At 38.8% G+C, this 11,442-nt stretch overlaps 1 protein-coding gene across 4 annotated transcripts; it reads right to left on the bottom strand.

The window, feature by feature from the left end:
• Window positions 1-2,826: 2,826 nt before the first annotated feature.
• MTERF1 (mitochondrial transcription termination factor 1) lies at window positions 2,827-10,451 on the bottom strand. 4 transcript variants are annotated; one of them, XM_015134126.3, is made up of 3 exons: window positions 10,364-10,451; window positions 9,780-9,838; window positions 2,827-4,703 (listed from the first exon to the last, which is right to left on the bottom strand). In XM_015134126.3, the coding sequence occupies exons 2-3, from the start codon at window positions 9,806-9,808 to the stop codon at window positions 3,533-3,535; spliced, it is 1,200 nt and encodes a 399-aa protein (XP_014989612.2). In that variant the 5' UTR covers window positions 9,809-9,838; window positions 10,364-10,451; the 3' UTR covers window positions 2,827-3,532. The 4 variants fall into 4 exon arrangements, with proteins under 4 accessions (XP_014989612.2, XP_001092039.3, XP_077853203.1 ...); XM_001092039.5 differs by having other exon boundaries at window positions 10,381-10,451; XM_077997077.1 differs by lacking the exon at window positions 9,780-9,838.
• Window positions 10,452-11,442: the final 991 nt, after the last annotated feature.

Here is an 11,442-nt window from a genome sequence, read left to right as displayed (position 1 = left end):
ACTTTAAACTTCATATGGAACCAACAAAGAGCCCACATTGCCAAGACAATCCTAAGCAAAAAGAACAAAGCCGCAGGCATCATGCTACCTTACTTCAAACTATACTACAAGGCTATAGTAACCAAAACAGCATGGTACTGGTACCAAAACAGAGATGTAGACCAATGGAACAGAACAGAGCCCTCAGAAATAATACCACGCATCTACAAACATCTGATCTTTGACAAACCTGACAAAAAAAAGAAATGAGGAAAGGATTCCCTATTTAATAAATGGTGCTGGGAAAACTGGCTAGCCATATGTAGAAAGCTGAATCTGTATCCCTTCTTTACACCTTATACAAAAATTAATTCAAGATGGATTAAAGACTTCCCTAGAAGAAAATCTAGGCAATACCATTCAGGACATAGGCATGGGCAAGGACTTCATGTCTAAAACACCAAAAGCAATGGCAACAAAAGCCAAAATTGACAAATGGGATCTAATTAAAGAGTTTCTGCACAGCAAAAGAAACTATCATCAGAGTCAACAGGCAACCTACAGAATGGGAGAAAATTTTTGCAATCTACCCATCTGAGAAAGGGCTAATATCCAAAATCTACAAAGAACTTAAACAAATTTACAAGAAAAAAAAAACCCCATCAAAAAGTGGGCAAACTATATGAAGAGACACTTCTCAAAAGACATTTATGCAGCCAACAGATACATGAAAAAATGCTCATCATCACTGGCCATCAGAGAAATGCAAATCAAAACCACAATGAGATACTATCTCACACCAGTTAGAATGGCGATCATTGAAAAGTCAGGAAACAGCAGGTGCTGGAGAGGATGTGGAGAAATAGGAACACTTTTACACTGTTGGTGGGACTGTAAACTAGTTCAACTATTGTGGAAGACAGTGTGGTGATTCTTCAAGGATCTAGAACTAGAAATACCATTTGACCCAGCCATCCCATTACTGGGTATATACCAAAAGGATTATAAATCATGCTGCTATAAAGACACATGCACACATAAGTTTATTGAGGTACTATTCCCAGTAGCAAAAACCTGGAACCAACCCAAATGTCCATCGATAGACTGGATTAAGAAAATGTGGCACAGATATACCATGGAATACTACACAGCCATAAAAAAGGATGAGTTCATGTCCTTTGAAGGGACATGGATGAAGCTGGAAACCATCATTCTGAGCAAACTATCGCAAGGACAGAAAACCAAACACTGCATGTTCTCACTCATAGGTGGGAATTGAACAATGAGAACACTTGGACACAGGGTGGGGAACATCACACACCGGGGCCTGTCGTGGGGTGGGAGGAGGGGGGAGGGATAGCATTCAGAGAAATACCTAATGTAAATGACGAGTTAACGAGTGCAGCACACCAACATGACACATATATACATATGTAACAAACCGGCACATTGTGCACATGTATCCTAGAACTTAAAGTATAATAATAGAAAAAAAAGAAAATGGGATAATAAAAAAAAGAAGCCAGTCACAAAAGACCATACTGTATGATTCCAATTATATGAAATGTTCAGAATAAACAAATTTATAGAGACAGAAAACAGATTCGTTTTTGTTTAGAGCTGGGGGAACAAATGGAGGGAAACAATGGGGACTCACTAACAGGTACAAGGTTTCTGTTAGGATTGCAAACATATTCTAAAATTAGATTGTGGTGATGGTTGTTGCTATGGTTTGACTATCTGTCCCCTCCAAAACTCATGTTGAAATTTAATCCCCAATGTGACAGTATTGAGAGGTGGTGCCTTTAAGAGGTGATTGGATCATAAGGGCTATGTCATCAGAAATTGATTAATCTAATCATTAATTAATGTATCAGTGAATTAATGGCTTATCACGGGAGTGGACTGGTGGCTTTATAAGAAGAGAAAAAGAGACCTAAGCACATTAGCACTCGCCATGTGATAAGCTGTGCCGCCTCAGGACTCTTCAGAGTCCCCACCAGCAAGAAGGCTCTCACCAGATATGGCCCCTCAACCTAGGATTTCTCAGTTTCCATAACTTTAAGAAATTCATTTTCTTTATAGATTTTCCAACAAATTATAAATGTATTATAAGCAATGGAAAATAAAGTTGCAAAACTCTCTCTATATAAATTGAACTGTGTCAGACTTTAAGTAGGTAAATTGAGTATGTGATTTACATATAAATAAAGCTGCTTTTTAAAATACTATTTTTATTATAGGGATCACTGATTGCATCATTACTATGTGCAAGAATATGCACTTAGAGGTGCATTTTCATTTGATTCCTACCAACTCTGGAAGGTCAATTTCTAGTGTTACAGATGAGAAAAACAGGTTCAGTAAATTTAAAACATTAACACAAGTTATTCAGGAATGGTGCCCAGATACATCACTCTAAAGCTCTTGCTTTCTAAACTGTGCCATGCTTGCCATCAAATAAACAAAGATAATTATAATAATAGTATTGTTGAATATATAAATGGCCTTAGAAAAGCAGACATATTGTTTTTATCAATAGTAGGAATAAGGTTTTTTAAGGCATCACTGATAGCAAGTGAGGTTTAAAAGGTTGAGCGCCATTATGTTAATTCAAAAACGACATCTAGAAAACAAATGCCTCTGGAAAATAATTAAAAGTCATATAATTAAAAGTCATATAATTTGTCCCATATCTTTCAGTTTATGTCAGAGCTAGATTGTATCTTGAAAATACCGACATTATCTGATTTGTCATTTTTTAAGTCAACGCCTCTGAAAATTACTCAATATTAGCTGAAATGCCAACAAAATGCACAGAAATGATTACCATTTCCTTAAACTATATTAGGCAAAAATATTCCTTTATTTAGATTATTCACATTTAGTTTTTTATGCACATTTAAGACTTCATAAACACTTAATATTAGCAATTCCAGAAGGGTAGGTAGATTTTTTAAATATAATTACTCTTATAAAAGGAAGAAACACAGACTTAACACTAAAGGACTGTATTTTGTGACTTCACCTATAATGCAACTAATCATCTACTTAGTTGCTATATTAATCTATTCGCTTCTGCAGCAAATTATCACTGACTCAGTGGTTTAAAAGAACACAAATTTACCATATTATGGTTCTGTGGGTCATAAGTTTGACATTGATCCCACTGAGCTAAAAAGGTGCCAGCAAGGCTGCATTCTTTCTGGGGACTCTAAGGGAGAATCTGTTTCCTTGCCTCTTTCATTTTTTTTTTTTTTTACAGGCCCCCTTCATTCCTTGGCTCAAGGTGTCTTCCTCTTTCAAAGCCCCCTTTTACCTTCCTTCAAAAGTGGTCGTCTTTCTTATATACGATCACTCTGCCCTCCTCTTTTGCCTCCCTCTTCAACTTTTAAAGACCCCTATGATTATATTGGGCCCTCCCAAGTAATTCAGGATAATCTCCCCATCTTAAGGCCCTTAATAACATTTTAACTTAATCACTTCTGCAAAATTCTTTTGCAATGTGGCATAACATATTTACATTTCCTGAGAATTAAAAACACTGGCATCCTTAGGCCAATCTGCTTAACTTTTTCAATTTAGCTTCGTATCTTTTTTTACTCCAAGATAGAAGACTGATGTTTAAAGTACTCAAGTTACAGCCAGCATTTACCAATTCTCTGATTCGACTTTTTAAAGTACTTATGCTTGAATCCAGAACCCGAGGATTTTCAATTATTTGTGAAATACTAACGTTTTCTTCTAAGAGGCAGTCTATTTTATCATTAAACTTCTTCTCTGCCAAGAAGATCACATCTGGATAGCTTAAGACAAACTTCTGTACCTCTTCTTCAGTACATTCAAGAGAAAACAGCTTCTTTTTGATATTTGTGTAGCTTCTTCTGGCATAGTCATTGGAAAGATCTAGGATTTCAGCTCCTGGACCACATATCAGAACCAGCAGTTCCTCACTGTTCAAGTTGAAAGTTGACTGTAAGAATTCAATGTTAGCTTTTACCCGCTTGGTGCTCTGAATTAAGATAAAAGGGTTTTTAAAAATTATCTTCCTGACAAAATCTGTGGGATCATTGTGACCCAATGACAAACAGGTTGCCTGCAAAAAATCAACCATCTGTTTATTCAGATCAAGACTATTGGAGAAGGTACGAGGGGCATTGGTCAACAATCGACAAAGGCATTTACGGGTCAATCCAACTGAGTAGAGGAACTTTATATTATTCTCTAAGTTTAAGTTGTTATTGGACCGAAAAAAGGATTCAGGAGAACGTTCCAAAATATTTACAATTTCAAGGTCTGATGTCACAATATTTCTCCACAGATCCCACCGTTTTGAAAGATTCTCAGGAGTACGTGTTATTGCTCGTGGGTATCTTGATATGATGCTAGCAATCACTTCTTTGCTAGCTCCTTTGGAAAGAAGGAACGTCTTCAGGTCCTGCTCATTGGTAATCATCCTATGAAAAACTCCAGGCTGTCGTTTCCTTGCCATGTCAACATCTACTCCCATAGTAAGTAAGTTGTTCAGTAGGTCCTCATTTTCCGAAGGCTCACTGTCTGCATTATGACACTTCACACCAAAAAGTCTAAATGAAACTGATTTGAAGATGATTTCTTCTGAAAATCGGGTCATCCAACATCTTGAACCAAAGAGAAAGTTACTTCTCATATGCCAGAGGTTTCTTGGTGCCATAATGGTTAGGTAGTTCAAACCTTTTGAAGTGCTGTGTAAAACAACACATAAAATATTATACAAATGCATGTGTTAAACAACTAAATGGCCATATTATGATCCTATGAGCATCATGGTCATTTCTATGAGAATATTACCTTCAGTTCCAGCTCTACAGAACTGTGTTAATAATTCAGCCACTGCACTGTCTCTCCCTAGCTCACTGCTTCTGTTATTTGTAGGCATGGGGCTGCTTCCATTGTTAACATAAAGAAAAACAGGATGGGGCACCATTAGTGACCCAGAATTGTTCTTCCTTTTTTCATGCTCTTTTTGTTTACCCTTGCCTGCCTTGGCTACCTAAAATCAGTTGACCCTCTCCATCTCTGCTTTGTCCTCCGGATTTCCAAACTTTTTTTTTTTTTTTTTTTTTGAGACAGGGTCTCACTCTGTCATCCAGACTGGAGTGCAGCAGCACAATCATGGCTCGCTGCAACCTCATCTCCCTAGGCTCAGGTGATGCTCCCAGCTCAGCCTCCCAAGTAGTTGGGACCACAGGAATGCCCCCACACACCCAGCTAATTTTTTATTTTTATTTTTTGTAGACACAGCGTTTCACTATGTCACTCAGGCTGGTCTCAAACTCCTGGGCTCAAGTGATCTGCCTGCCTTGGCTTCCTAAAGTGCTGGGATTACAGGTGTGAGCCACCATGCCAGGTCTGGCTTATTGCCTTATATTTCAATTTTCCAGGTCTTTGACCTTGCCCTGCCCATAGATACTAGATTTCTTTGCCTCTGGCCTCCTGGTTTTCAAACTCTAAATCTAGCCCTGAAAACCAACACCTGATTAATTTCCTAGAAACAGTAATTCATAATATTGATTGTTAATGAACATATGAGGAAACAGAGGAAATTCTCAACATCTTGAACATCTTTTTCTAGATTCATGCTACCCTTTATATCCATGTTACCATTAAAGCCTTAATTTTTCTTAGCTTATATAGAGCTCTAGTCAACAGCTCTTGATCACAATCATTTGGTTTACCCTGCCATTCCCTACATTGTAATCCAATAATTCCAAACCAATTTTCATCTTCAAAATGATCTAGTTGCGATATTAAATCCTCATAGCCCATCACATGTGAAACTGTGCTGAAAGATGGCATGTAAACATTAAAACATTACTTTCACCATTCTCCCCTTCTCCATCACCATATTAACAAGACTAGTTTTGGGCTGTTTGCATGTGTTGCACAACACTTTCAACTTGCAGCTTCTAGCATGTGACTAAAACCTCAATAACTCATTTTTCCTGATCATTTAGAAATGGGGCTCAAAACATACAAGCTTATTTATAATCATAATCATAGATCCCTATTAAATTGAGCATCTCTATTTATAAGAAATATTTTATGGGAAAAGCAACAGAAAAAGTGTTCTGTTATTCAACCTATCTGATTTGTTTCTAAGCTACTTGTGCCTGAGTCATATAACGTACATACATATTTTTTTAAACTGTACTTTTGCCTTTTTAGAATATATAGCTGTAACAAGTTCATGCTTGATTTCTAATTACTTACAACGGGCTCTTACTTAGAAAAGGTATTCTTTTTTCTCCTTTTCCTAATTAAGCATAAAATAGAAAATAGAGATAGATGATTCCAACCCACTACTAAACTCTTTGGGCTAAAGACACTGCTTTCAAGATCAATTTCAAAGAAAGCCTCTTTGTGTCTGTCCTTTCAATTACTCCAATTTTAACTAGAACTTGATTATGCCTACAGGCAGGGAACATTCCTGTGGCTCACATAATCTACAGATTCTCACAGAATTGGGAAAAGACCCCAAAACTATAGAATCAAGTAATGTGTAAAGCCAAATGCAAGGCACTCACAACATAAACATCAAACAACAAAAGCACATTTTAGATTGATCCATACTCTGCTGAACTCACTATTCTTCACTTCTCCATAATACCACATACTACTCTGTAACTACATACTCTTCCAAAAATGCATGAATTTCGAAACTAAAATACAATTATCCTTCTAACTGAAGAATGAAGGCTCTTCCTTGCATAGCTCAACAGCCTGTTCTCTCTTCCAGATGCTCGAGTGACCTCTACTGGAATAATGGGGCAGAATGCATCAGCTGGAAATCAGACCAGTACTTTCTAGAGAGGTCCAAGATGATACAATGGGATGGAGGAAGAAAACAGTAAAACTACAATTTATATTTGTCTTAGCCTTTGAAAATTCTTTCTACATATGCTTTATAATATAAACAATATGATGGTACTGTAAGACATATAATCAATAAACAAATGTACATATATTGTAGGTATATTTTTATTGACAATGTACACAATCAAGGAAGTGTGGACTACTACTTTAGACAGTGCACTTTCTTAAGACTATTAGCATCATGGTAAACAGGCTGAACAAGCCACAGAATGTTAAACAGAAATTATATTAATAGCAAACTAAAAATAAGTGAAAATGTATGCCAAAATTCCTAACAAAAAGTAACAAATCTATAAATGTTTCTTCTAAATCTGTCACAAGTAAATTTGATGTCTTGTGTATAACTCATCCTTCATGGAAGTATCTTCCACACAAACTAACATGCCCCAAACTTGAGTATCTTTCCCAGTCCCCAAAGTTGCCCTCTTCTGACTAAAGATATCATTATCACAATCACTATCCTAAGAGTCATTTGTGATAAAAATCCAAAAGTGAGCTTTGCTTTCTTCCTCTTCCTCAACTCCAGTCATCAAATCAAGTAGATTCAACTTCTTTGGCATCTCTCTGAAATCCACCCTCGCTAATCTTTGTAATTCTCATTCTGTTACAAGTCTTCATTCTCTTTCACCCAGCCTGTAACAGCCACCTGATGCGCTTCTCTGACATCAATCACTCAAAACTGCCACCATACTGATATTTGTAAAATGATGTGATTATGTCCCTCATTCTCTGATTAAAGACCTTCTGTAACTCTCCCCGAAAAAACAAAATCTTCAAAGTGATCTTTTTCTAGCTACCTTTTCAGTTAGTTCTAACAACCTTACCATCTACTTCTAACTACCTTTCCAGCTATCTCTTCTATTCTACCACCTCAATACCTAGCACTACTGCCTCTCAAACCTCTGATCCCAAACATCTTTGCCCATTCCTGTCTCCCTGCCTTTGCTTAAGTTGCTCTTTCTTTTAGAAAGGCCCATCCTCCTGATGCCTATCCATAGGACAAGGTCCCATTCAAATATAATCTTCCCTCAAATCCTTAAAATACTTACAATTGAAGTCAATCATTTGTTTTATGATAACTTATTACTAAGGAATCTAAAACTAAGCTTTCTATTTATAGAAAACAAGAGCTGAAATGGACTTACAACAGGCATCTGAAATTTGGTCTTGATTACAATACTAAAATGCAATAAATTTACTCTAAAAATGACATGTGTGGTCTCAACTAAACCTAGAAACAGTAATTAATATCGATTGTTAATGAACATATGAGAAAACAGAGGAAATTCTCAAATATTGTTAATGGGCCAGAACCAGAATTTGGCACCAGCTGCCACAATTTTAAATGTTCATAGCCTTTAACGCAGCATTTCCACTCCCTGGAGATTATCCAAATGGAATAAAAAGGGCCAGGGGCAGCAGCTCACATCTGTAATCTCAGTATTTTGGAAAGCCAAGGTGGAAGGATTGCTTAAACCCAGGAGTTTGAGACCAGCCTGGGCAACAAAGTGAGACCCTTATTCTACAAAAAATCAAACTATTAGCCAACTGTAACAGTGCACACCTATAGTCCCAGTTGCTCAGGAGGCTGAGGCAGGAGGACTGCTTGAGCCCAGGAGGTCAAGGCTACAGTGAGCCATAATCTAGCCACGGCATCCCAGGCTGGATGACGGAATGAGCCCATCTCAAAAAGAAAAAAAAACAAGAATACGTGTTTGTTATGAAAAATAATGACCAGGCCAAGCACAGTGGTTTTACGCCTATAATCTCACCACTTTGGGAGGCCAGGAGTTTGAGATCAGCCTGGCCAACATAACGAAACCCCATCTCTACTAAAAATACTAAAATTAGCCAGGCATGGTGATACATGCCTCTAATCCCAGCTACTCAAGTGGCTAAGGCTCAAGAACTGCTTAAACCTGGGAGGTGGAAGTTGTAGTGAGCTGAGATTGCACCACTGCACTCCAGCCTGGGTGACAGAGCAAGACTCTGTCTCATAAAAAAAGAAAAAGAAAGAAAAAGGAAGACCACCATAACATTATTAGCTACGGCATAGAAGAAGAAACTCAAATGGCCACTAATAGAATGATTAATAAATTGTGGTACATCTAGGCTGTATACTATAAAGGTGCCAAAAATAAAGACTGATCTACTGCAATAAAAAGATGTCAAAGATACTCTACATGACAAACTGCCTAACAGTATGGATAATGCCATGTATGTTAAAGGCAGTGGGGGGACATTAATATATACAGAGGTGGAATGACAGTTATTTCTGAAAGATTATTGGAGGCTATGTACTACTTCTGAAATACTGGGACTTTAATGAATATGTGCTACTTTGCAGTCGGACAAAAAAGTTTTAAACAAGTAAAAATGGCCTTAGGTGTGAAAAACAATGGGAAATACGTATTATCTTTATCGATTTTTCGGTTTCTAGCACCAAAAAAGTCACACTTCAAAATTCTCCATGATGCTTTACTCTTAGCAACGGATCTCCATTCAAAATATTCATAATATCTAGTAGGGTAAATGAACACCTAAATAGCCTAATACAAGAAAGTCACCAACTTTCCTCATGTACAAATTTCAGAAATGGCACCTATTCCAAAATTGACTTCAATCTATTTCTCAAATTGACTTTTTAAGTTAACCAAAACCATTATCCCAAGGGCTAATGTTCAAACTTAACAAACACACTGAAAATCTCTATGCTTGTAGTATGATCGGTCTAAAAAAAAGATTTACGTTCCCCTCTGCCCCACAACTGGCCTATTAAACAGGCTGTTAATGGAAATAATCACTGGCCCTAAGATGCCACATTCCAGCTGGTCTTCTTTTGATACAGCAAGCTAAGTTTGGAGATCTTTACATGCATTTCTCACCTTGTTTGTCTTAAGGAAAGGCTCTGCATCCCTCTAGAAAGGCTGGAGAACAGCTGTCCCTAGAAATGACACACATACACAAAAAAGGCAAAATATTTCAGGCCTTCCTAATACAAAACAAGAGTTCGATCCCAGCTAACGTTCGCATTGCATTATGTTCTCGTGAGACGCATTACCTCTTGCAAACAACATCTCTCAGACATACAGAAAAGAAAACGGCAAGTACATGCCTACATATGATGGGAAAAGGTAGCGGAATCACGAATGTTTTGTAAAACCAAAGCTAAGTGCTTCATATACATTGTCTCGCTTTACTCCCCACAACAATTTAGAAGGTAGGCATAAGCCTTAAAATTACAAAATCTGAAACAGCGCCGAGCTCCCATACTAGCCTGCCTTCGCTAGCTGAAGCATTAGGATTCGAACCCAGGTGGATCTTTCTTAACTCAAAACCAAGGTAATTCCACACCGAAGGCTCTTTCCATCCCTCTTCCTCCCCCAAGGGCAACTCTGCAAGGGGTTGCACTGTACAGCAGTCACCCACACCCACTTCTTAACAAAAAGAAAGGAAAGCACGGCCTCACCAACTTGCCAATCTCACCCTAAAGTGCATCCACCCGCTGTAAACGGCTTTTACTTCCGCCTCTGGGGTCCGGAGCTGCGAGGAGAAGCGGAAGTGGAAAAGACTAACTTCCGGCCTCGGGTCGCGCGCAGAGGTGACGCCATTGGTCCTGCGCCCCCTCGTGGCGGTACTTCAGCCCTTCGTAGCCCGAAGCTAGGGGCCTGGCAGGGGGCAGCAAGAGACCGCCTTGAGCGCCGGGTATTGAACGCCCAAGACGGGTTTTGGAGGGCGCGGTGGGGCCTGGGACTCCGAGTCGCCTGGGCAGATGGCCGTGGGGGAACTGTAGGGCATTCTATAGGGATCCTATGGTGGCATCCACTGCCTGCCGACGACACGTGGTGGGAAGGTCGCTATTATTTGCATGCCATGTCGCAGTTTTTGATAATGCGATTGCTGCTCCTAATGTGACTAACGCGATGCCGATCAACATCTCGGCGTGTTTTGGTGCAGGAAAAGCGGGTGTGGACTCTCTGTTTAGTCCCAGATTCTCTTTCTTTCATGAACTACCGTGGAAATCCTAGAGTGTCACTCCTGGTCTGAATTCAGCATCCGCCTTCAGGCTGGGAATCAATTCTAGTATATACTTCGATTTACTTGCTTGCAGCTCGAATTCAAATATGGTTCTTTTGACATTGTGACGGGTTTGCGCTATTTAAAGAATGAAGGCAACCGAAACCTCATCTCCACAGTGGATGCGTTTTTGCTCCCTCCTGAAGCGTTGCCTTAAACCACGCAGTCCTCAGCCTCACCTGCCTAGTGATGGTGACAATGGAGGAGATAAAGCTTCAATTCAAGGCACTTCTACTGTGGCCATCAAAAGAAAGATAATATTTACGTTAATGAATTAATCGTGTCTGTTGAGTTATCCTCAAGAGACAACAGTGATTTGGTCCTTAAAAAAACACAGGATCAACAGGGTTGACCCTGAATTTTACAAGGAGGAAAAATTTCAGGCATTACTAACTCCTCCATGTAAGAGCCTAATGATATAATTTTCTGGCTGGGAGCGATGGCTCAGGCCTGTAATCCCAGCACTTTGGG

The sequence above is a fragment of the Macaca mulatta genome, chromosome 3 (assembly GCF_049350105.2).
Source record: "Macaca mulatta isolate MMU2019108-1 chromosome 3, T2T-MMU8v2.0, whole genome shotgun sequence".
NCBI lineage: Eukaryota > Metazoa > Chordata > Mammalia > Primates > Cercopithecidae > Macaca > Macaca mulatta.
This window is presented reverse-complemented; position numbering and strand designations above follow the sequence as displayed.

Bases quoted from the DNA above. Each gene is read 5' to 3' on its own strand.
- MTERF1 (XM_001092039.5), bottom strand. The intron at 4,704-9,779 runs GTGAGAAATGCA...TGTTTTACACAG, and splicing joins CTTTCCTTAAGACAAACAAG to CACTTCAAAAGGTTTGAACT.